Source organism: Poecilia formosa, unplaced genomic scaffold (genome assembly GCF_000485575.1).
Source record: "Poecilia formosa unplaced genomic scaffold, Poecilia_formosa-5.1.2 Scaffold173, whole genome shotgun sequence".
In the NCBI taxonomy this organism is placed as follows: domain Eukaryota; kingdom Metazoa; phylum Chordata; class Actinopteri; order Cyprinodontiformes; family Poeciliidae; genus Poecilia; species Poecilia formosa.
In genome coordinates, this window is record NW_006800112.1 from 383,920 (window position 1) to 410,253 (window position 26,334).

A 26,334-nucleotide genomic window follows, 5' to 3' on the forward strand; every position below is an offset into this window, starting at 1 on the left:
TTTTTTTTTTTTTTTTTTTTTAATATATATATATTTAGACTGACTGCGAAGCTGCAGAGGGGTCAAAAGGCCAAAGTATGTCACACAGCAACGCAAATTCTTTAACAGCAGATAATATTCTATGAACTTTCTGAATCAGTCGTTTATATGTCTTTATTTTTGCAAAAATATCACACAGATTATGTTTTACAGCTGAAAGTTTTTTTTCACACATCTTGTATGTAATATATATGGTGATGTAAGCATTTTTATTTCCAGTTTATCGATGCTGCTTAGAGTATGAAAATTGGTGGTTTACTTTAGAAATGTCTTTGTATTTTAACAAGTTTCCATTTCATGGTGGGAATAAGTCACAGAGCCCCTCTGTGTGTGTTTTTAGGTATGATACACCTTGTAGTGACATGTTTCGGCCAGCAGGAGGTGTGATGCTCCTTTCATGAAGCTGACTGGTTCAGTTCAGTGGGTTATAGATTGCGGTGGGTTTATTAACTCTCTCTGTGGGAGAGTTAACTGGAAATATTTAAATGTCCGTTTTTGGTTTGGATCCTTCTTGTCAAATAAGTTCAAACTAGGCTGGTTTATTCTACGACGAAAACAAACAAACAAAAATATCAAAACTGTTATTTAGACATTGAAAAAGGAAGAAATATCCGATTCTTAAATCAACAAGATGCATTCTGTGATCAGAAAAACTCAACTAAAATGTTAAAATTATGTTTTGTTTTGTTTTTCAAACGTTTGATGGGTGAAAATCAAAGGATAATCTTTTCTCTGGAGAACCACATGAAGTTGGAATTGGAAAAAAAAAAAAAAAAAGTACTAGTTCTGCACTGAACAATCCAACGAATCAATGGTTAATCTCAGGGTAGCTGCAGGTCACAAGAGGTTGTTCTCAGTGAAGAAGATTGTTGGTTAAATTCTTGGAGAAAACTTAAAAAAAACACACACACACACGCACACACACACATTTTAACGTTTAATTCAAAGCTTGAAAAATAATGAATGAGAAAAAAAAGAAGAGTCTTAGAAATCATGGCTCAAACAAAGTTGTATCCGGTTGGGAGATGAGATCATTTTCCCGTCTGAGGATAAAGTTAAAACGGGTGTCAATGTTGGTCAAATTGATCTGCATCCGAATCTCTTAAGAACTCACTGATGTTAATTCAGACTGAGGAGCAACTTCACCGTCTCACACAAAAGCAGAAACCACTTTAAACAAGAAAACCTCCAAGTACAAATTCTAGTTCAATCACAAGAAAACAAAGTTAAACTAACCACAATGTCAGTCTTATTTATTTATTTATTCATTTATTTATTTATTTGCTTTTCTCACCATCTCAGCTTTAAAATGAAACTGCATTAGTGGGAGTGTGGAAAGGGCTGAAGATCCAGAAGAGCTTCTCCAGACGGACCGTGGTGGGAACCCGCGGAGCTTTCTCTCAGCATTTCACACCACACGTAGTCAAACAATTAAAAGACATTTCTGAGTCTCATTCTGTCGCAAGAAATATCCTTTAATTGTAAGGCCAGGTGCAGCACTCTCCGATTCCCCTCCTCCTTCTCCTCTCTCTTTCTCTCCTTCTCCTCTCTCTCGCTCTCTCTCTCTCTCTCTCTCTCTACCTCTCTCTCTCTCTCTCTCTCCAAGCTGCTCGGTAACAGTGCCGCACCGACAGCTGGTCCGCACCTGTAAAGGACATTACGGGACATGTCAGTGACGTCACAAACACACAATCGGCCAGAGGCTCGACTCTGCAAAAGGTGTGTGTGTGTGTGTGTGTGTGTGTGTGCATGTGTGTGTGAGACCCTTCAGGGTTTGACCACAGCGACCTGTTGGGAACTCCTTCCTCCTCCTCCTCCTCCGGTTGTTCTCATCCATCACGCACAGAAACGCAAAAGAAAACGCTTGGACACACTTCCTCGTATTCGGACCGATGAAAAGAAGAAGAAGAAGAAAAAGATAGTGTCATGTATAGAATGAATGAATGAAGACTCAAAAAAAAAAAAAAAAAAAAAAAAAAAAAAGTGTCATTTTTAAAATGGAATGAGAAGGACCAGGGAAAAAAAAAAAAAAAAAAAAAAAAAAAAGGTGGAAACGGAGTTTTGATTCGGGCCGGACGCGGGCGCGTAACTGAGAACCTCTCCAAGGTGCTGAAATGGAAACGCAGCTTCACGCAGATGTTAGGGAGGAGAAAAAGCGGTCATTCCGCACTGCAACTCCACACACGGTGTGTGTGTGTGTGTGCGTGTGTGTGTGGGGTGCCAAGGGAGAAGCTGACAGCTTCCCGGTCTTTCCTTCCATCTTCATGTGATGGGATGGATGAAGCCGAGAGATCAGATCTCGAACATTTACGCACAAGCATGAGAGTCACAAAGCACAGGCAAAAATCCAACACAAGCTACACTTTCTTGTCTGCGCAAAATAAATAAATAAATAATATTCACCCCGATTTTCTCCCAAGGAGAAAAGGAGCGACTAATACTTAAAAGTACTGCCAGTTTCCGGGCGTTTTTATTTATTTTTTTTTTTTAAAGAAAGTAAGTCTCAGCCCGGTTTCTTCTGCCCCCGAATGAACACCCGAAACCTTACCGAGAGAGCGAGCATCACCCCGGGGGCGACAGAGCCTCTGCGCCTCCTCCTCCTCCTCCGCGCTGCGCTGCGCTGCGCTCCGGCTCCCATCCATTCCATCCCTCCATCCCACCATCTCCATCTCCATCCCGCGCCTCTCTTTTCTCCGCTCCGGCTTCCAGCACCGGAGATAGATGCTCTGCAGTCACGTGGGTCGGAGGAGAGGAAAGAGAAGTGATGGAGAGAAAGGAGGCAGGGAGGGAGAGACAGAATGAGACAGAAAGAGAGAGAGAGAGAGAGAGAGAGAGAGAGAGAGAGAGAGAACGTCCCTCCTCCTGCTCCTCCGCAGTTTGCAGTGTGTGATGTCTCAGACTCGGAGGTAGAGAGTCAGAGCTGCTCGTCCGGCGGATCTTAACCTCTGAAACAAACCCCCGGTGTCTCCTGTCATCCTCCCCCCTCTTCCCCTCTCACCTCCCCGGCTTTGCTCCTCTCTGGAGCCCCTGGAAGCTTCTCCCTGTTTCTTCTTCTTCTTCTTCTCTCTAATCTCCTTCTTCAGCCCGACTTTGACCAACACTTTCTTCTGTGGGATTTAGTTTTCTGCTCATTACTCCCTCCCAACACTTCGCCGCCGCCGCCGCCGCTCCCATTCGGATTTGCTCGCCAGTGACAAGAAGAACCCCAAAGAATCGGCGAGGTGGATCCGTGGATGCGCCTCTGGGGCTCGAACTGGAGATGGAGATGCTGATACTGTTATTTCATTCCTTGTGGATATTGCAGTGCAACACAGCGAGCGCCGACTCCATCATCCACATCGGTAAGAGAGAGCACCGGGTTTTTTTATTTTGGCGCTCAGCTGTGTGCGGGTTTTGGCTGCGGGGAGCGAGTGGGATCTGGGGAATGTGAAGTGGCTTGTGCTGTTAGGGCTGCGGGTGCAGGCGCTCATTTCCAAACATCTCCGCAGTGTAAAGATAACAACAAAAAACAAAAACAAAAATGTACTTACTCTGGTAGCTGACTGTCCTTCCGAGGAGGGTAGGTGTGCAGAGGAAGAAAGGAAGGAGACTGTTGCATTCTGGCTCAGACGCACGCAGAGTGGAGGCTGATAGAGCGCCCCGCGCCCGGGTTGCGCCATCCATCCATCCATCCATCCATCCATCCATCCATCCATCCATCCATCCATCCATCCATCCATCCATCCATCCNCCATCCATCCATCCATCCATCCATCCATCCATCCATCCATCCATCCATCCATCCATCCATCCATCCATCCATCCTCGCTTTCCTCGAACAGGCAGTTGTAATTCCCATATTTCCACGCTGAAACCCGTCACACCCGCCCCTCCGTGGGTGTTTAGAGGGCTCCACTTTCTCCATCCATCCATCCATCCATCCATCCATCCATCCATCCATCCATCCATCCTCCCCACCTCCCTTACTCTCCATCTCCACCTCTCCCACTCCTCCCCCTCATCTATAAGCGTGAACTTTCAGTTGGACGTGAGTGAAATGTTAATCAACTCCGGCAGAGGAAGTGATGACAGAGGGGGGACAAAACGGCGACTGTTCGGGCTTTTCAGGCGTCCAAGCGCCGGCCTCCCTTTCTATCACGTTATTTCCTGCTGCTTCAGTCCAGACACGGTTTCACTAAGAAGAGAAAAAAAAAGAAAGAAAGAAAGAAAATGGTGAGAGCTCAGAGAGGAAGCAGTGGAGATGGGGTGGATGGAACGGAAGTCACACACAGGCAGAGATGATCCAGACCCCCCCACCCCCACCCCCACCCCCTGGTGTCCTGCAGCCAGAGCTTTGTGCCGGTGGCAGCAATGCGGTGGGCCATGGGTGCTGAAGCCAGCAGAGGGGAAGAGGAAGAGGAGGAAGAGGAAGGCTGCAGAGTCATTCTGCAGAAGGACACGCATCCCCTCTTTAAGTGGTTGATGGAAAACAAACCATGAGGGAAGAACAATCGGCTCAGGAAGAGGGCCTCTAAAAGTCTGTGAAGTCAAACCTGGTGTTGCGTGTTTTGGGTGGCGATGAAGCGAACACGGCCGGCCTGAGGGATAAGCAGAGTTTGCGGCTGCTGAGGTCCGATTCCTGGCAGGGCCAGACTGAGACTGTGCTGTATTTTAGCTATTTGTGTTTTAAAATTTGAACTACTTTATAGTTAATGTGCTGTGTTTTAACTATTTGAGAGAGGAAAAGCCATTTTCCACGAGGCTAACATAAAGATTGGATCCATCCATCCATCCATCCATCCATTGACCCTGTCAGTCCCCTCCAGCCCATTCTGGGGGATCATGTCTGGAAAACTTCCAAGCCGAGGCCTTCATGGATTCGCTCTAACCACCTCGGTTTTCTCCTTTGGCTGCGTGGGAGCATCAGTTCTCTGAGCTGGAACATGTTGTGGAGGATGCTGCTGCTTATGTGCAGCATCTCTTTTCTTTTGGTCACATCCAAGAAATAGCTTTTGTTTGTTTTTAAGGTAGACTTTAAATGTTATCACCTTAATGCACTTTTATCCGCCAACATATCTGTTAAGGTTAAGACAAGTGGCTAAAAACTAGAACTAAGTTGCTTGAATTGACCAAAACCAGGAACAGATGAACAATTCTCCCATCTAAACAGTTTAACGTTTCCTAAGACACTAAACATTACCGAAGTGAGCAAGTGGGTCTAAAGGGGCCTTCAGCTGAAGGCTTTACAGAACCTTGGGGTAGCTGCTTCCTTTCTCTTCCTCTTTCTCCTTCTTTCTTGTTGACCGGATCCGTCCCTGTGTGGACAAAGTAGAAATCCGGGGACAGGCTCGGATGTACGCGTGGACAGATGGGAGGATATCGGTATCCCTCTGGGAGGAATCGGCATTCAGCGGGAACAATGCAGAGCAGTGGCGTGGGATTATTACAAACACAGATCAGTAAATACAACGGATTAGCGGCACGACCCAGCATGCTGCTGTGTTGATGATTCACGGGAGTGCGAGAGAGATTTAAGACCTGCTACTGATACATTTGGGTTGTTTAGATTGAAGACTCTGCAAACTTTGGAACCGGGAACTGAAACCCAAACAAAGAGGTCCGATATAAGCTGTTTTCACCCGTTCCCGACTGGGCGGGAGGATTCAGCTCCTCCAGACTAGCCAGCAGCAATTAGCAAACACCTGGTGGAGATGCGAATCTACTGAGCTCATGATAGAAGCTACTTCTCAATGAAACGCTGGTAAAAATGTTGTGATGACTTTCTGAAGGCGGAGTGTTGGAAGGAGCAGAGACAGAGGCCCAACTTCAAGGCATTCATTTACAAAAGTCCCATTTCTTTTAAGTCACATTTGTTATATCGCACACAAAGGTAACACAGAAGGGAAAACGCATAATACAGTCCCTTTAAAATATAATTCTCATAGGAGAATGCTTATATATATTGTCTGTAATTTATCCTATTTTTAAACGAGTGCTATCACTTTATTTACGTCTACAAGTATTATAGGTGCTGTTTGTCAACACCGTTTAAGTGGAATTGAAATCTTGGACCACAATTGCTGTTTCTTCTCCGGTTTGGTTGGTTGCTACAGCTGGATCGTTTCTCGGCCGAGTATACTCAGTCACTGTGATTATCCAGCTTCTGGTGGAGACTTGAGTCGTTGTCTTCCGGATCATTTAACAGATTCTGTTGGCTTACAAGGAAGGTGAATTCATTTTCCACATTAAGGACGCTGTTGTGTGGAAACGCCGACGAAAATGCATGGAAGCTCTCGTCCTCAGAGCAGAGCAGCAGCGGGTTGCTCAGCTGCGTTCGGGGGCTGGAGGGGGGAAGGAGGGGCTCTGTTGTTTCCTTCAGCCTCCTGACGGCCGGATCGACTTGGCAACGCGGCGCAGCAGGACCCATATCAGATGTGACAGTTTTTCAGCCTCTGCTCTGAACCCACCTCCCCCTCCGTCCACCCCTCTACTCCAGCATCTGTCTCGTCCAGCCGCGCTGGTGATCATCTGTGACGTTTCCCCCGGTTTGTTTGTCCCCTCGTCTCCTCTGTCCGCCGCGGAGGATCAGCGGCAGGCGGAGAGGTCAGCAGTGAGGTGCTGATGGGAGGCATGAGGAGGGGGCCGATTGGTAAAAGAGCTGATGCGCAATAAAATGCGGGAGCCGGGGCCTTCAGTCAACCAAACCCTTTGACCACACGGTCTGCTGCTGCGTTCAAGTGCAGCACTGGTGCAAAACCCGGCACGGTCAAGGTCCAAGAGTCTGCAAAATTATATCTGTGCAGATTCCAGCGGCAGCAGCTGCTTTCTCTAATTAGTTACACTCCCTGTTCTTTGGTTCAATGTGCATAAAATCAGTAAAAACAGCTGCTGTGTTTTTTTTGTTTTGTTTTGTTTTTTTTTGTGCCTTGAAAGAAAAGCAGCGGTCGAGGAACATCAGAGAGTGGCAAACTAGAGCAAATCGGCTTCCAGTAAATTTCTGCCTTTAATTAGATCTCTGAGATCAAGTCGTCAGCTACAGGTACGTCCAGGACATCAGGAGCCCTCCGGTTGGGTTTCGGGAGAACATCTTCTTCCAAAGAGGCAGCAGTGGAAGTGATTATTGGAAGCAGACGCACAGCTGGATGTCAAACCTGAACAGACAACCCCACCAGCACTCACAGATGGAGAAAACAAGCTGCATGCTGCGTGTTCTGGACAAAAAAAGGAAGAAGATCTTTTGTTTCAGAACACCGTGTCAGGAGCTCCCCAGGAGTTCGGAAAATACCTTCCTTTTTTTTTTAAATTTACATTGCGCCACTGAAAACACACAAGGAAAGCTTTGATAAAGCACTTCAGAGAAAAAGAAATCAGCAGAATACCTTGATTCCCAGCACAACCGTTGCCTTGATAAGGTCAAAGGTATTGGTCTTGGTCTCATTGGTGTTTATGTCTAATTTAAAGCTCTCATAGATCCTGACTGAACTGCATATAATTCTAATTCAAAGAAAACAAACAAACAAACAAAAAAATACAAAAGCTGCTAAAACGGGTAAATTAAAAATATTTAGCAGTAGAAGCACCCGATCAATGACATAAATATGGGAAAAAATCGGTAGACATCTGCCACCTGACATATTAATTCAACTTTTAAAATATTTTTTAGTTAAAGAATTTGCATTGTTTTTTTTAATGCTTTTATAATATTTAATGTAGCTAAACTGTAAAAACATGAACAAACGTAATTCTAATATTTTTTTTTTTTTTGTTACTGGAGTTGATTCTGTTAGTTACAGTTGCTTCTCTGCTATTTGAACAAAAACAAAACAAAAGCATCTGGAACTGTATGTAGTTTAAGTTTATTATGTGGGGCTCTTTGATTGGCTGTTGAATAATTAGCTTAATTAAAACCAACTTTTTTGTATGCTTTACGTCATGTTATAATGTTATTCCCTCATCAAAACATACTTGGAGTGTTGCCTTGATTCTTTCATGCATCGCTGACAAATCCTTTAATCTCCCATGGCAACCATTCAGCTGTGCAAAACGCCTGGATGGACCTATCACCACCTTAAAGGCGCAGTTTCCAAGCTCCATGTCTCTCCCACTCAGCTCCTTCAAACTAGCTAGCAGCAATTAGCAGACACCTGGTTGAACTGCGCATCTGTTGTATGGGCGCTGCTTCTCAGTGAGACGCTGCTTGATAGAAGAGCCATGCTGTGACGACTTCATGAAGGTGGAGTTTCAGAAAGAGAAGTAGTTTTTAAAGAGACAGAGACCCAATTTCAAGCCGTTAAATTACAAAGTCAAAAATATTTTATGTCATATTCGATACATGCAGCGTTTTTAAAACTGAAAGTAAAATAGTTGATTGTGCTGTGAAATGGCACAATGTGGCAATAAAATACATAATACTGCCCCTTTAAAAAGGTTGAAAAACATTTGCTGGGTAGATTTCTGGCACCCTGAGAGTAGCAGTCTTTTGAATGTCACTTTCTGTTTATTTTTTTATCTGTTTTTAGTAAAAGCATAAACATAGCAGGATTCAAATACCTCTTTTTTTTTCTTTTTTTTTCAAAGAAATGTGTCTTGTACGAAAGAGCTTAAAGGGGCTAGACTAGTGCCCCACTTACAATATTCCTTATACTGTGTTGTGATTATTTTCACTGGATTAATTAGTTCAGCCACTCAGCTTTGGCTCTCAGCGCACATTAAGCTGTGACTTGGTGCACATTCGGAAGAGGTAGTGTCGCGTTACGGTTTAAACTACTGACCCACATGCACGAAAACTCCCAGGAGACCAGTAAAAAACAACAACAAAAAAAAGTTCATCAGGTTTATTGTTACAGATGGAATAAAGTCCAGACTTTTCCCAAGGTTCTGTGGAAGGAGGGCAATACAGAGTTGGGAAGAAGACTGTGATAATAAGGATGATGGAATAATCTTGCTGGAGGAAGGAGAGCGTTCTGGGTTGCCGGTCTGTGTGGTAGTCGAGTCTCGGCTTGGAGGATGATGGCGGTTTGGATCTAAGCTGCTGACTGTGGAGGATGATCCAGGGGGACTTGTTCTTCCAGCAGTAAGACGTGGGTTCAGAGGACGATATTCCAGCAGGAGACGCAGAGAAATACCTTAGGAGGTAGCGCAAGGAAATAATTAGTGAAAGAGGTCTGAAGCACACGGAAAACACGAGGAAAGACTAGAGGTACCACTTAAGCTAACACGCAGGCGAAGAACGATCAGCAGCTCGCTCCTCTTATCCTCCAAGGCTGATGGCTGATGATCCGCAAGTGTGTGGGAGCAAACCTTCTCGCCCCCACCATCCGGGGAGAAACCTACAGGCACCGGAAAAAGCACCACACAGACAGGAGCAACCCAGTTCCCTGACAGGTAGAAGGACTTAACATCGTAAGAGTGTGAAGCTCAGTTCTATGGTGTCGGGCGAATCCTCGGTTCTGTGGCTTTTGTGAACTTTTCAAGTCTATAAAAGTGCAGCGAAAGTTTTCTAACCTGCTAGTTTTCTTTTCTTTTTTACATTTTGTATTGCTGCATACACAATGTTGACATGTTCTCTTGGGATTTTATGCAACAACCCAACACAAGGTAGCACATAGTTGTATAGACGGAGGAAAAGAGTTTAAAGTTTTTTGACCAGTAAAAGACAGAACAGAGGAGAGCGCATTTCTGTTCAGCAGCTGTTACGGCTGCAAAACCTTTGGTTTGTCTCAGCAAATTTAGAGTCTGAAATTTTTCTTTAGTCCCCATAGCCTATCCATTTTCAAGTCTCTCGGCTGCTGGTAGATCAGAATTTTGATTGGACCATTTTATATAAATTTATTATAAATAATAGTAAAAATCCACTATACAATTATGTACTTCCCTTGCCTAATAAAAAAAAATTGCAGTCGGTGGTTCTAATATGATGAAACGTAAAAATGCGGTGTGAATACTTTAGTGAAGCCCCTACCTGCATTACTTCAGCCTGTAATTGGGATTGTGTTTAGCTGTTTGTTTCTCAACAACAAAGACCGACCTGGGAATGGGGGGTAATTAGAGAGTTAAGAGTGATTTTTATTGTAACTGCGTCGTAAAACCAAAACAATGAGCTGCAGGAAGTCGAAAAATCAATGGCGCCCGGTCTGCAAAGGAGCGCTCTTACACCGCATGCAGCCATTTTCATTTGTAGTTTAATTATTTGTTTCACAGAAAGGCACCCAAGATGATCCGGTTGGATCCTTAAACTTAAAAAAAAAACAAAACAAAAAAAAAACAAACATAAAAAGCAGGAGATACATTCTGTGACAGATCAGCGGTTAATGTATTCAGCGCGAGAGCCATCAGGTTGCGGAAGTGTTGCTATCTGCCTCACGGAAGCCGATACCAGTCACACTCAGGTTGTAGCTCTTTGTTTCCCACCTGGGCAGTTTTCCAGCTCAGAAGGTCCCCTAAACGCCCCTCAGGCCAAGCGGATAACAAGTCACTTTTTATAAAGAGCCAGAGGAGGAGAGATTAGTCCGTCCCATGAGCCAGGCAGCTGACGAGGGATGATTTACGGCGCCGCTGTAGCGGCTAGCAGAAGGAGAGCCCGCGTATGCGGTGGCTGGTTTTGGAAAAGGCGAGCTCGAACTGCAGGAATCCAATCTGTTGAAGCTGGCAAAGCAAAATGAGCAGCTGCGGCCCTTTCTCGCCCCGCCGCTAAATAAGATAAACTAACCGGGTTAGGGAGGAACGCAGAAAGCTTCCCGCGCCGTCTCGGTGAGGGTCCGGCCACCGCACCTTACCTCCGCCGCCGCCCTGCACAAACACACAGATGCTGAGATGGACGCGGCAGCCGACGAAGTGTTTGACCCTGAGAAAGGCATTCACACACTCCAGGAAGCGGCGTTAGCGCTCTTTCTAATTCGCAGTGACAAACACGCAGATGCAGACTGTGTGGGCAGAGCGAGAGGAACAGGCTCAGAATGGAAACTGCTTTGACTAATAACAGGTTACACAAAGCTGCTCTTATGTTTTTATTCCTGAAGCTGTGACGATGAAGCCTCTGTAGTTTGTTCTGAGTGTAAATGGATATGGAAAAAAAAAAAGAAGAAAAAAAAGTATCTGAGAATTTGATTTTTTCAGATCATATTAAAACATTATCTCTGAGTTTAAACTTACTGAGGCTTTCTTTGGTCGGACAAATGGACTGCTGATGAGTGGATAGTATTAACTGACTGGTTCAATACATCAATAACATCGCTCCTTATGGGGAACCGGGCTATTAAACCACCATCCTTCTGTAGTCAGATTCACATTCACACACTCTTAACGACTGACGAGAGGTGATTCATGTACAGTTTCATGCAAAAAGATGGATAAATAGTTACAGATGGAGACGTCGCTGGGTCATTCAGAAGCTTCTAGTTTAGCATTTGATTCAATATAATTTTATATAAATTGGACCTGGTGGTTGGAGAGAGCCTTGACTTGCCAGTTATCTGATTTTTGAGGCTCTACTGTTTACATATTTTTGACTGACTGGAATTTGTTGATTGTCACCATTCTGCATTCTTAAGGGAATAACTGCATTCTCTAAAACACCTGCCATGAATTTTCCATCGCTGTCTCTGTAGTGAATCACATAGACAATGTCTGTCAAAAAGGCAACTTTAAAACTAACTCACTTCAGGAGTAAAACCACTACTGAGTGAAACAGACATGTGGAAGATTATCCAATCAATACCATTTGAGGGTGGAGTCAAACATCCAACCCCGCCCACTATCTGACCACGCCCCATTTCGTTGTCTGCCCATCTCCAACTCATTTGCGCAAGGGCTAAAAATAGTGTATGATTTAAAGAGAATAACAAAAGGTACAGATAGCATCTAGGATGTTTATATACATAGCTTACTAGATTACTGAGAATAAAAATCAAACAAATGTATGTGCCTGTGTATAATAATAATCAAACGTGAGCAAAGATGGAGTAAATTTGTTTCCTGTGAAAACATGGGATAGTCTTGCATACTGTTAACACCTTTAGTCTAAAAAAAATGTCTGAGATTGGTCCACCAGAGGGCGCATTAACAGGTTAAATCAGTGGTCCCCAACCCCCGGTCCGTGGACCGGTACCGGTCCGTAGACCAATTGGTACCGGGCCGCGCAAGAAATAATTAAATATTTCCGTTTTATGTATTATTTGAGTCTGGAGGATCTTTTATTTTGAAAATTCTTTAACCGGATTCTCTCACTTACTTGCGCCAACACTGAGCCCACAAGCAGCAAAATGAGTAAGAAACAGATCAGATGTCTTTGGAAAGTTTCTTTGCAAAAGGGAAAAGGCCCAGAGAAGAGACAGGAGGATGGATTTATCCCGGACCGGTAGGTGAGTCAAACATTACAAGCCCATAACACCGGCTGCTAATGAGGCAATGAAGCTTCAAAGTGCTTCACCACGTAGAGACCCAGCAGGCTGTGGATATAAGCAACACTTCGGGTGTTATTGTCTCCATCACTCCCTGATGGGACCGTCTCGTTGCAGAGAAACAAGCTCAGGGCTCCCGCTAGTCATTATCGTGAGTTAAAATTTTCACGAAAGCAAAATGCTCGTTTTTGTGGCGCATCTGTATCTTATTTTGAAGGGATATGTAAACGTTACCATAGCGACCAGAGTCAGAGAGTGTTTGGGCAGTGGGCGAGAGGAAATGAGTAGAGCTTGTGAGTCTTAAGTCTGGTTTAGACGGCAAGATTTAAGAATTGTCGGCCGATTCTCCAAACCTCTGTGACCACAGAGCTGATAAAAGTACAACAGGTTCGATCGGTTCGTGTCTCCAAAGCAGGAGCAACACGAACCGATTCCAGTCACAAACATCACGATTCCAGAAGAAAATCCACAAAACCTCCAACATAGCATACGGGAATTTAGAATGACCAAACACGGATGACGATGTAGAAGCAATAGTGATAGTTTGTGGACTCATTTTAAGAGATAAAAGAAACAAAAAGAAAAGGCGGTGGATAAAAGACAGCGGGAGCAGCCGCTCTATTTGCTGCACTATGATTTGGAGGCGACTATGTTTTTTTCATAGTTAATATTTTTAACTGAATAAACATAAACATATATAATAACGACCTTTACATATAATAATAAACATTTCCACATATCATCTCCGATATCCACCGGACTCACATTTGCGCGATATGTGAGCTGTTTGGGATTCCCCTCTGTTCTTACGTCACCACGCTTTCTGAATGGCTACCTGTCACATTCAACAGGTTGTATTCTCGTTCCCAGTCAGGGAAAACCCCACAGGCTGCGATAAAATGGCCAAGACAACCCAAATTGGGCATATTCAGGACTTAGCGGGAACACCAGCATGCAGAAGCCTTATCTGACGGTTCACCCCCCTCCATCCCAGGCCGCAGCAAAATTTTCCAAGTCTTGACCGGTCCGTGGTAATAAAAAGGTTGGGGACCACTGGGTTAAATACTTCACAGTCTACACAGTTTTAGACAATTATTGTTCATTATAACATGGGAAAATTGATCCTTTTATAGGAAATACGATTTTAAGTAAAGTAAATAAATAAGTCGTATGCGTTTTGTAGAACTACAACAGCGATGCGGAAGGATTTCTTTCAGGCCATTTATAAATGAGCTAGAGTTATGGATTGCAGTTCTGGAACAAATCGTGGAATGATATGACCCCAGGACTTTCTCAAATTTGCAGCAAAGCTGGCAATGTTGAGCTGAAAGTCAGGGTTTTCAAAGTCATCACGGTGCAGGTCTATAAGCCTGGCTGCATTACATAACCTGGCTCTGTGAGAATGCTACGAGTTTAATATGCTGTCTGTAAGAATCTCCACCGGTTCAATAAATCTTTTCTCAGTCGTCTCAGATGGAAAAGTTTGAGCGAAGCAACTGAAAATCTCAAAAGCTTCCCATTATCCCATAATCATGCCTTGATCTAAATGACATTTAATCACCTAATTTATCCTCATAAAAGCCTAATGGATTGCAGTCATAACAATTCATCCTTCTTGTCTTTCTCCTTTAACCACAAATGCTTTTCTCTGCTAAATTACAGCCATTTCACCCAAGAAACCCCAAGTGAAAAGTAAAAGCTATGCAAACATGTCATCTCTCCGGAACGTAATAAAAAAAAGGGCTGCCAAGAAGTGAATGCTGATGTTAGACTGAGTAAGTATTATAACAGACACAGATCTGTTAATATTTGATCAGCAGGAATCAGAGCAACACTTTTTTTTTTATGTTTGGAGATGTACATTTAGTGCTTCCTGTCTGCAGCTGCAGTTATGTAACTTACTTATTTTCAACCATTTTCTACAACATTCCTATTTAACAGCAGCTTTTCACCCTGATTGTCTCCATAAATACAGCCTGCATGTCTGCAGATAGCATTAGGTAGGGTGTTGTGTAATCAGTGTTTTTTTTTTCTTCTTCTTCCTTTCTGTAACTTTATTTGTGAGACTGACATGCTGTGAGTGGAAAAAGAAAAAAGTGTCAAACGATGTGGAAAATAATTGCTTCTATCTTCAGATGCTCTCGTCTGCGAGCAGAATGCCTGAGTTAACAACCTACCTTCTTATTTTGCTGCTGTTGTCCGTGAAGAGCTTTAAGCTTTGTTAAGCCAAAACACAGAACGGAAGCCCTGCTATGTTGAACCTACTTAGCAAGTTGCCCCATTGGACTCCACGTCCTTGATAAAGTCTTGCTCCAACAAACAAAATGGCTAGATTAGCTTCTCACCATGACCGTTTCTGGTGTGTTGGACCAGAGAAAGGTCTAAAACAAGAAGGACACGGTGCTTAAAGTCTGATTTTAAACAAGACTGGCCTAAACTATTGGGTCCAAGAACAAACTTTAATAACTCACGACCCGTGGATGCAAGAAAAGCGTGATTAATGTACGAATAGAGAAGAAGAGAAACAGCAAAAAAGGGACCTTGCTGTGAGAAAATCAGGTCAAATGCAGAGAATGAGCATAAATCGTTGCTATGGACTGGATCCCTCACCCTGACGCATCACCTCCACTCACACACTCATGCATTATAAATAATGTTTGGGAGCTTAGTGAATGCGTTTGCCATGAGTTTAGGAGTTAAAGATCTTTTAAGCTCGCAAGCACCTCTGTGTAAAACCTGCTGACTTCAAACAACATACTGAAACTGATGAGACAAATCGTGACGATTTGCCTTTAATAATACGATCTTTAATGTTTGTACTCTGGGTCCGTTTATCCAGGTCTGGACACACAGGACCCTTTAAAGACAGGGTGCAGCATCTTTTTTTAAAAGAAAAAGACTTGAGTTTTGAATTGCCAAATCCTGATTAGTATTCATATCCTTGGCTTAATGTTTTGTTGAAGCACACTGAGCAGCAATCGCAACCTCGAATCGTCCCGAGTACGTCTTTGCAAGCTTGGTACACCTCTTTGGAGAGTGTCGCATTAGTCTTCTCTGCTGGTCCTTTCACACTCAGTCACGTTTGATGGGCAGCGTCATTAGAGAACTGGTTTTAGACGTTTGATTTGACTCGAGTCTGGGCCACTCAGCGACAATTACAGATGGCTTCCGAAGCCGTCCTGTTGTCGTCTTGGTGGTCCTTCATGTTGTTGTGTTGGAAGATGAATTGTTGACTTAGTCTGAGGTCCAGAGCGTCGTGGAACAGTTTTTCTTGAAGAATCTGTCTTGTTTGGCAGCCAGAGGGGATTGATGACTTGAAAAAAAGGAAACGTCCTCTCCCAATAAAACTGCGAATACAGAGCTGTCGGGACGTTTGTACATTGCCACAGATGACCCAGTATGTTCTCGTCTTGGTTCTTTCTTGGCTAGTGGTTGATCTGAAGCACGCCGTCAGCCGTCAGACCTTATTTAGGCGAGTGTGTTTAATTCCAAATTATGTTTGATCAGCTGAATGAAATCAGCTGAACAGGTGGACTGCAGTCAAGCTGACCGAAACATCTCAAGAATTTCAGCGGAAGTCTGACGTGACTTAACTTTTTGAGTTAAAGCACATCAGCCATCGTGTAAGGTTGTGATTAGTTATAGTTCCCATCCCAAAGATCCATAATTTTAAGAACTTTGTGACTTTTGATTCTCTTTTTCTTGGTGGTGTGTTGCATAGGGAATTACCCTAATTCCTGTGTCTGACATACTTAAGGTTGCCATGATGTCATTCATCATGTGGAACCTGATGAGTTACAAACGATGTGGAGTTTTCATCATCGTCGGACGCCGTTTGTTAGCTTAACAGCTCCTCCCAGCTGCAGAGGTACAATAGATCTTAATATCTGTCATTGTATCTCCTAAATGAAATGAATCCTGTTTGTTTCAGCCAGCCTGGCTCATCACGTCTAATTTCAGCAGATGCACGTTGCATTTGCATAACCCTCGCTGAAGGTGATGAGTTGGCAGTCGGTCAGGAGAGAGACGCTCAAAGCATCTTGCACTGGAGATGGGAGAGCAAAGAGTTGGGCTCCGTGTTTAGGTTTTACAGCTGTCTTTCGGGAGGGGGTGGGAAACATATCGGATCCCGGCGTAAACAAGGGGGAACAGACTTCCGGATCTGGTCTGCAGCGTTCCAGCGGAATCTTCTTCGACGTTTTGCGGCAGGCGTCACTTATTTGGAGCGTTTTAATTATGAAAACAGCTTTTCATAAATCCACAAAGTCCCAACTGCCGTAAATCTACTCATTGTTGTTGTGCTCAGTCTTTGGCAGTGTTTTAAACCCCCACAGTATTTCACTTTAAGCGTGTTCTGGCGCAGGATCAGAATAATTCTGCTTAAGTACAGTGAACCCTGAAGGCTAATCTGTCACAATAACGCACCTCGACTGGCCGACAGCAGCTTATATCATATCTGCGGCAGTAGACCTGCTAAATGGAGCCTTCTCTCTTCAGAGGACCTCTATCAGAGTGGGAGGATTTCATGATAAGTGCCTCTAAATTGCAGATATGTGTTCAGGTCACATTACACCAATGCTCTGCCTCACATTTAACTCAATTAAAGCTGACATGGCTGATGGGACTCAGGGATGCCTCCGCTTCCATGGACCCATCTAATACCAGCAGGTCACCAATGTTTTTTAAACACTTTTCTTCCTGGAATGTAACATCCAGCTGATAAAAGCTAATTGTAGGGGCACAGACCTCGAAGGCAACCCAGAAAATAAGCAAAAGAAACTAACTTCAGTTTCTTCAAATCCTCTTTTCGAGCAGCTAAAGTTTCAGCTGTGTGAAAAAGTCTTTGCCTCCTTTCAGAATTTGTTTATTCTTTTGTCATGCTTTCAGACCACCAACCGTATTTTAATATGAGATAATCTGGATAAATACAAAAAGCTGTTTGAAAATGTATTTATTTTATTTACTAGGGTTGGAAAACACACGCAAACTAAACAATTTACGTGAAAAAGCAATTGTTCCACAACTGCCACCAAGCATTTGTGATAACTAGCAATAACTCTTTTCCATCAGAATCGTTTTAATTCAAACACGTTGAAGGGTTTTTGTGTTAAGTCAGAAAGTTTTGGAAACAACTATATCTACACATAATGCCAGGTTGATTTGGATGCCTTTTGGTATTAACGAAATCATAATTAGGAAGATATTTTTGTGTTACCTCTGGTTATGTTTGATATTAAAGTCAATTTGATGATTTGAAACATTTTAGCATGAACCCAAAAAAAAAAGCAAAAAGCAGAATAAATTTCTTGAAATGGTTTTAATAATCAGTTCTGTAAAGTTTATTTCTAAAGGTTTGACAGTTTTTCCTCTTGATTTGAGTTCAAGAGGAAACGAACAAATGAACAAGGGCTCAGTTCTTGTCTTCATTCTGGAAATATTTAAGCGTATCTTTGTGCTATTATTATTATTATTATTATTATTATTATTATTAGATGTTTCTGTGCTTTGGTTTTAATCCCATCAGGAACAGCAGAGCCACCAGCGGTGTGGATCCACTCATAAATGAAGTTAATATGTTATCCTGAGTTCAGAAGTCTGGTCGTGCCCAAAGCATCGCCTCTAATCACCCTGCGGCTCTACTTACAGTCGGCTCACCCCTGCAGCACACTTTGTCCCAGGCTGCACAGCCGTCCCACAGCCATTCATCTGCACTTCTTTCTGTACTATTTTCAACTCTTGTTTTGATCCTATGATTTTTTTCCCCCTCGTCCTTTTTAAATACTCTTTTTTTTAATCCCACTCATCCTACTCACCTCTGATGTAATGCTAAGCCTCTTTATTTAGACTGCTTTTATGACATTTTGCATACCATTCCACCTTCTTACAAACTTCTTTCCTCCCAGTATTCCTTCATTCTTCTTCTTCACATCCCACTTATTACATCCCACTCATCCTACCCATTTCTCTTATAACAGTGTTTGTTTGTTTTTTGCACTCATTCTGTTTTGCTTGATTCCATGTCATTTGCACTATTCTGACTTCCTTAGCACTTTTTAAAAAAAATAGTTCAATAGAGATGCAGTTTTTCATTCATTTGCTTAGTTGTACAGATGGACTCATGCGCAAATTTGGACCGATATCGATATCGATACTGCTGCTATGAATGATAACCGATATTTACCGATATTGTATGTGTGTAAAAGCGAAGGCACTGCCTACGTTGCTTCTCTGCTTCAGCTTCACATCCCATAATCAGGTGCTGCATCATTATCACCGTCACATGACTGAACAAATACTACATGGCTAACCCTCCGCGCCTCCCGAAACACAATGGCAACTAGATAGAAACGGACATCAGTCGTTAATGTTTGCCCAGTTTCACTTATCGAATAAAACAAATGACTAATGCTGATGCAGATATGTTGTGCATCTTTACTTACTTTGAGTCCAACCTGACATTCCTGTTTTCAGACTGTTGGAGGAAAATGAAAAAATTAAGAACCAACACATCCTCAGGGACAATAAGTGAACTTTGCAGACAGACCTCGGCTCTGATTAAAGCCCAGGAGGTTCAAGCCACGATCCAACAGCGCCGTCGGTTTCCCCCCACAATGCAGCCTAGATCCAGTCGATTACTTAAAAATTCAGTCTCATCTCATTTTCAGTACTACTTGGTTACACTCGTTCGCCTTCATCTCTACTTTTTTTTTTTTTCCTCTCCCACGTGGGAGGTCTGAAGTTTTCCTCTTCGTTTGTCTACCGAGGTTGGACGCCCCGTCTCCTCCTTCCTGGTCTCTAATCATTAGACTCCTCAGATGAAACTCAACCTTTTGATCCATTTCTACCGACATCCTGCCTATCTTGACTTTGATCCAACTAAACCCAGATTCTGTGGTGTCGGTGCTTTAATATGTAACCGCGTGTGAATATATTATGACTCAAAAAACAAAAAAATACAAAAAACGAACCTTGTCGCATCCCTACAAAATCGTGTGGAAATGAAGCAGGCAGAAATAATTGAGGGCAAAGGTTAAGAGACTTCTTTCAGACCCAAGCATTGTTTTTTAATTTTTTTTTACTTTCTCTGACAATAAATCTATAGTTATAATTTACATATGCAGTGTTTAAAAAAAAAAAGAAGAAAAAAAAAAGGTTTTATATGAAAATGACCAAGAATAAAAGGAGGTGGGGTTTAATTTTTACACCACCGAGGTACTCACACCTCCAGACTTCATTACACTGATTTCAGACATTGTAATTCTTGTTTGGGGAGCAAAATATACAGTTCACTGAGTCTCTCCGGGAGAGGCTTAAGGAAATGTGTGCAATGTAAAGAACAACCTCTGTTCCTCCATGTAATATTAACCGAGAGGTCTGCTACATGTGTTTTAATTCTCAGCGGGTTTTGCTCGCCACTGATTTGCCACATGGGCAGCTTTCAGAGATAAATTACACCTCTTGTATTAGCAATGATTAAGCACCTAATAGGAATGGATTTTCCTGCATGAGGGCGATGAAAAGACCAAGGCCAGTAAGCATAATTGCATTGACTGCGTGCGCAGAAACGGTCCGTTTTTGTCGATTAACGGGGCCCGGAGTAATCAGACGAGTGATAAAAAAAAACAAAACAAAGTGAAACAAAGCCGAGCTCGTCCTCCAAATTTCCTCTTCAATTCTTAAAGGTGAAGTCCCGCTGTGGCAACCTGCAGGATAACAAATGGCAATCTTAATTTTTCTTCAATACGTTTTGTGCTCTGAAGAGAAAAAAAGGTGGCGTCTTAATTTGAGTTAAATCAACACAGAGCCCAGTTTGATTCTCTCTCTCTTTTTTTTTTAGAATAATTAGAATAAGTAAGAGTGAAATTATGAAGAAGCAACAGTAGGAATTTCCCGTCTGCAGAGTCCAACTGATTTCTTTCACTGTCCCTTGGACTCAAAGTAAAGCGGCGACACGACAAAAACATCCACAGCTTGTCTTTTACTAACTAAAACAAGCAGTCGGCCGATCACTTTTATCTATTTCTGTCTGATTTTAGCAGCTGTTATATATCATTCTGAAGACAGGAAGCATTTTGTCTTTCAGCCTTTGATTCTATTTGCTACTACTTTAATTTTTTTAGAAATAGATATAAAATGGTCAGACTTTCTACTTATTCATAAAATCTCATCTTGTTGTCTTGACTCAGCCACTGTTTGCTCTGTTTTAGCTGTGTTAGTTGCCCTGCATCTGGTTTCTGAATTACAATAAGGCTTAAATTTGCTGATTGTGTTTTTTTTAGTGCATTTTTTTAATTTCCCATTTTAAACCTCAAACTTTTTAAATAAATAAAGGCTTGTGTTGTTATGTACGACTGCCAGTAGGTACTTTTTAACGCAATCTAAGAATATTGTCACTTTGTGTGAGTCTCAGCTGCCATAAAGCCACTCAGAGATGAATAGGTGCAGAGTTTATGGTGCCACATCTCAGAAGCTGCTAAATCTCAGAGTTAAACCTGCTGCTCTCCCCGGTTTTTGCAGCCAAGCTAGAGCTCCGGGACACAAAGCCAGGTACTGCTGGTTGATTACCTGCCAGAGTGAGGAGGAGGCTTGATAAACACAACAGCTCCAATGCATTGTGCTTTCGTAACAGTGGCAAATAAATTGCATTTGGCTGCCGGGCTAGCGCGAAGTTCCCACCTTGGACGTAATGCAGGAACGTTTGCGGAAAAGGTCAGACTCACAAATCACATGTCGGTGTTTGGCAACTTTAAAAGAATTCCCACATTTCTGCGGTCTTGATTAACTATTCGGCTCATTCAGAAACAAATAATCTGACCTTAGAGATTGGAGCATTTGTGTGCGGTAAATGCCAAGCAATATTTCTGGACACCGTTTGCTGCTTGTTTATGCAAACCAATCATGTGTGCCACTGAAGTAATTTTAAGGTTTTCAAAGAATTTAAAAAAAAGGAAGAGGGGGCAGGGGGCGGGGGGAGAAGAAATCAATTTCTTTTAGGGCAGGGGTCACAAGCCCAAGTCCTTGAGGGTTAGGTTTCTGCAACTTCTAAATGCGTCACTTTTCTAACACTCCTGACTCAAAAGTTAGCTTATTAACGGAGCTCTGTAGAAATATGCTAGGGAGGCATAAGACATTGGAGGTTTTTTGTAAAGTTATTTTTAAACGATCTGAAATCCTTTGTGCTCAAGAGAAAAAAATAATTCAAAAGTGGAAGATCTTTAATACAGCTGCCAATCTTCCCAGGAGTGGACATCGCAGCAAACTTATCTCAGAGTTCAATTGGTCAGAGAAATTACAAAAGAGCTCCATCTCAAACTCAACACTGAAATGTGTTTTTTCTTTGAACCAACGTTTTTTTTTAAAGACTCTAACTTGTTACAGCTAATTTTATCAGATTTGCTCAAGATATAGTTCTGATCAAATCAGAATCAGAATTACAGCTTGAGCAAAACTCATAAAATTAGCTGTAACAAATTAGAGTAATTTTTTTTTTCAGTGTAGTATCAGTGATGGCGTTTGGTGTTGATTTTGCAGTGGGCAGCTTGATGAGAAGCCAGAAGCGAGCAGAACTGGATGATTCAAAACGACGCTGGAGGTTGTTGTGGAGTCAGAAAATGTGTTTTGGCACGAGAACGCTGGCTTTGCCAACATGATGCCACTTAGCCGGTTAGTGATTAAAGCGGAGTGGTGTTTGAGTTATCACACTTAAGAGTAATGTGGTGCTTTTTACATCAGGCTCTGCTGCGACGAATCACAAGCCGTGGGTAATAAAATGGAACAGAATGACAACGTCTCAAAATAGAAACAGACATTTTTTTTCTGAGCTGGGAAACTGACTTAAACATAAAGGTAAAAAAAAAAAAATAAAAAAACTCCATTCTTTAAAAATAAATCAAATATTATTTTATACATTCAGCTTTTTAGTAGATAAAAAAAGTCCTTATTTTGCACTTATTTCAGGACTTGTGCTTATGCATTTAGACTTATTACCACTAGAGGGCCACTTTATTATTTGCAACTTGAAATAAAAATCCACAAAACTTTATTCATGTATTTTATAGAATTTTTAATGCACTTTATAATTAATATATGTCTTTTAGTTCAACCTAAGTCAAAGAAAAAAGAAATACCCCACTGCTGTATATTTTCTAGTTGGGCTTTAATAAATGTTTCATTTAGCTATACTACCTCAAAACAGACATGAGAAATAGACTCCGAGGAGCTTAACATTCATGGAGGTTGGATCTCGAGCTGCCAAAGGGCTGCAAGGGGGCCCCCAGTTTCCCTCCCGTTGCCCCCGAGCTGCACTCATTATTAATTAAACCTGTTGAAATTTAAGGCTCTCCCAGCTGCAGCCATGAGGAGAAATATAAACTTCACCTCGATTCCCACAGCATGTCTCTGACAGCTGGAACAAGATTCCTCACTAATTGAAGGCGCCTGAATGACTGCAATCTGTGATTGATCGATCAAGCCCGGAAGCTGGACGGCGTTCTCTTGCTGCACAGCCAGGAAGGCCCTAAAAAAATCCATTGCCAAGTTTTGATCTGCTGCGGAGATTAGTTTATTTGGAAACTCCGTGAGAGGAATGAGCAAACGCGGGCTGAAGGGAGTTCTTACACAGAGGCGGGAATTTCTTAACTGCGCTTGACAAATTTTCAAAACGTCTCACTCGAGCTTAGGAGTTTTTAAGTAAGCGTCTCGTTTAAAAGTGACAGTGGGAAGGAACAGGAGATGGACGATTTGAACTGTTTCTGCTGTAATGACGTCTTCGCTCTTGTCTTTTTGGAGTGTAAGGAAGGAGCAATGCTGAAACAGGAGACGCTTAATTCAGGGGGTCGGACTTTTACAATCCAGTCCTCACCTGTGGACGGGTTAGCGTCATGATTAAATAAGAAGCTCCTTATTTAACGCGCTCATTTCAGCAACTGAAATGAGCGCGTTTTTGTCTGCGAGGCAGATACTCGATTAGGCACAAAATTTTCTCTTCGCTACATTCTCCTAGTGATCTTCAGTAATGCATTCTCTGTAGTTATTGCTGACATTAACGTTATGCTCTCTCTCTGGAGGCGGCCATTGACTGAACTATTGCTGCCAATAACCTAATAGATAAAACACTTGACTTTTGTGTTTAACTTTGTCTCTATCCTAGGTAAAGCAACTGAAGGAGCCATTGTTGTTACCAACCACATTGTCCACTGTTCTGTTCTTCATTCCATAGATTGTGCAAGAGTCTCAGACTTTGTGTTTAGCTGTATTTCTGTCCTGGATGCAGTCTTTAAAGGGACAACTGAGGCTTTTTCCTTATTCTATTTTTTTTTTTAAATAGAAAGTGCTCCTGCAACCAGGGCTTCACGGTTTTTCTGTGAGGGTAATTGCTCTCTCTTTTCAATCGGCCAATCGGCTGCAGAAAACTTCCTTTAGCATGCAGAGCCATGCTAATGGGGAGTTTTCTTTTCTGCTGTCACTACATTCATGCTCAGCATAAGGGATTGTTGCAAAGTTTACAACTTGAAGCAGTTTGCTCAGTTTTGTTAGGTAGGAAACTTGTTTAATGAGTTATCATGAAAATTATAACTAGGAAGGAGTTAAGATGTATATGTGTCTGTATGATTGGATTGTACATGTTATTGCATGTGAAGTATAACCTGTTTGTCATGAAAAGAGGCTTGAGATGGCATTATGAATAAAGGGTTAAACGAACAACCTTAATTGAATTGATAATTTTTCCAGAGGATCTCAAAACAGTGATAAAACCTCTTATAAAGAAAGTTATTGTGGATGCCAAAAAAAAATAAAAAAAAATAAAAAATCAACATCTCCCACAATATCTATACTAGTGGAATATAACATAGATTTTATCTCTTTATTTACATTTCACTACTTGACCACAGTTCAGGAGAGTCATTGAGTCAGTGTGTCCCAAATATCCATGAGTGGAAAGGCCAAATTTTTATACAACTAAATATAGAAAAGACAAAATTTTCTTTTCTAATATATGATCACCTATAATTTACTCTTGGCCCCCCAAATAAATGTCAGAGTTAGTTTATATATCATGTTTGTGTTGCTCGACAAGATCTGAACAAAGTGAGACATTATTGTATGTTTCAGGATAAGGTAATAAAAAATCATTTTACCCATGTTAGCATTTAATATTTCAACCTTTCTGTAAATGAGGTGTATAATTACCAAACCATATCCTATGTGTACATATTTTTATAAATGACTTTATGATCTTCCACTTCTTCCTTTATGACGGATAGCAACCAACTTCGTGGTGCATTAAGGCCACAAATAATTATTTCATACATCAACTTCCTACCTATGTAAATATACAGAATAAGCTTTGGGTGGATTTGACCCACCCAATGACGTCCAATGACGTCCAACCACCTACCGTGAAACGGAAACGGAACGTAGCAGCTGATTGGCTAAAATTCGGCAGGTGAATGGCGACGTAATGTCAACGTCTCAGCTTAGAAACAATAGTTTAGGACTCAAAAATGGATAAACGGAAGGCATCATCTCAGGTGTTTCCGGTTTATTAAGGTCAATCAAAGGTGTTGGCTGACGGTCACGGAACCGAACAGAACCAAAAGGTTTGTCTAAAACAAGAAAGTGTTAAATTCTCAAGTCTCTGTTTGCATAAACAGGTAAAACAGTTTAATTTAACGTCATGTAAAAGAAATCAGCCTTTCGACGCTGTTGCAGCACCTGTTGCTAATTGAGCGCTGATTAACAGGAATGTTTACTGCAGTCACGCAACCAGCCATAGGCTGCAGCCTATGTAATGAGCAGATGTAATGAGCCTTTCAGAACATGAGCTGTACAAACAATTATATCATATTTTAATCTTCTGAAGACTATCATGCAAACATGTGTCGGAATTAAGGGTTCATACACATGTTCTGCTACATTTGTGTAACTGTGCTATTATTTATATCAGTTTTTAAGCCAAATTGTAACAAAAAAAACCTGGTTTTACACAATATTTTAATTGCATTAACTACATTTTAATGGTCATGTTTCCTTTAATTTCCCCCCCATTTACATATTGAATTACTTTCATAAAATCAGTGGTGGGAAGTAACGAAGTACAAGTACTTCGTTACAAGTTACTGTACTTAAGTACAATTTTCGTGTATCTGTACTTAAGTAGATTTAATAATGGATACTTTCTACTTTTACTCTACTACATTTTACAGTAAGTATCTGTACTTTCTACTTCACTACATTTCTACAAAACTGTCGCGTTACTCGTGACATCTAAGTCGCATTTCGCTTTTTTTCCGTTAAAATGTGAAGTTCAGGGTCTTAAGGTGGCGCCGTAAAATCCAAGCAATAACGGGACTTACGTGCCTTTTGTCACCCATCCCTCCACCTTTACTCCCGCGGAGCTCCAGGCATGCGCAGTGGTTTCCTCTGAGCGGGAGAAGATGTATGTCAAATCGTCAGTAACATAATAGCGCTGCATAAATCATAAGATATGGTGACATGTAAAATCAGCAGCGCTTCGCTTTGACAGACGGTGGGGATTTAGTCCAACTTTTAGCGTCACTTGGAAGGAAAGCTTAAAGAAAGGTAAGCTCTGTGGACCTGATGCTAGCAAAGCTAGCTGTACTACTGAAACACTTATGTTGCATCTGCGATGAAAAAAGTAGCCACTCATGACTGAGGTGTCGCATACATGGGACCAAAGTCTGCCCCACTGCGTGCGTACACTGCAGTTATTTTACTTCATTTATATATATATATATGTATAAAGGCCTGGGAAAAAAAAATCCCCTTCTCTCCCTCCGTGTGTGGTCTCTTTCATCCTCTGAGCTTGGGTCCTCTACCAGAGGCCTGGGAGCTTGAGGGTTCTTCTCCAGTATCTTGGCTGTGCCTAGAACTGCACATTTCTGGACTGAGATGTCTG

General features: G+C 42.0%; 1 protein-coding gene and 3 long non-coding RNA genes across 7 annotated transcripts in view; 2 read left to right on the plus strand and 2 right to left on the minus strand.

The window, feature by feature from the left end:
• Positions 1–207: 207 nt before the first annotated feature.
• Positions 208–2,843, minus strand: LOC107837771 (uncharacterized). Of its 2 annotated transcripts, XR_001663812.1 has the most exons (3): positions 2,588–2,843; positions 1,828–1,916; positions 208–1,684 (listed from the first exon to the last, which is right to left on the minus strand). It is a non-coding gene; the product is annotated as an uncharacterized LOC107837771 (long non-coding RNA). The 2 variants fall into 2 exon arrangements; XR_001663811.1 differs by having other exon boundaries at positions 208–1,916; positions 2,588–2,827.
• Positions 2,844–2,927: 84 nt separating this feature from the next.
• grid1b (glutamate receptor, ionotropic, delta 1b) overlaps positions 2,928–26,334 on the plus strand; it is a 473,055-nt gene continuing 449,648 nt past the window's right edge. For both annotated transcript variants that reach the window (XM_016678067.1, XM_007565215.2), the window contains exon 1: positions 2,928–3,380. In XM_016678067.1, the coding sequence (XP_016533553.1) occupies positions 3,299–3,380 (82 nt within the window). In that variant the 5' untranslated portion in view covers positions 2,928–3,298. The remainder of the gene's footprint in view (positions 3,381–26,334) is intronic.
• Positions 8,838–11,908, minus strand: LOC103147061 (uncharacterized). Its single transcript, XR_477225.2, has 2 exons — positions 9,222–11,908; positions 8,838–9,143 (listed from the first exon to the last, which is right to left on the minus strand). It is a non-coding gene; the product is annotated as an uncharacterized LOC103147061 (long non-coding RNA).
• Positions 20,719–22,258, plus strand: LOC107837772 (uncharacterized). 2 transcript variants are annotated; one of them, XR_001663814.1, is made up of 3 exons: positions 20,721–21,125; positions 21,948–22,079; positions 22,149–22,258. It is a non-coding gene; the product is annotated as an uncharacterized LOC107837772 (long non-coding RNA). The 2 variants fall into 2 exon arrangements; XR_001663813.1 differs by lacking the exon at positions 22,149–22,258 and having other exon boundaries at positions 20,719–21,125; positions 21,948–22,117.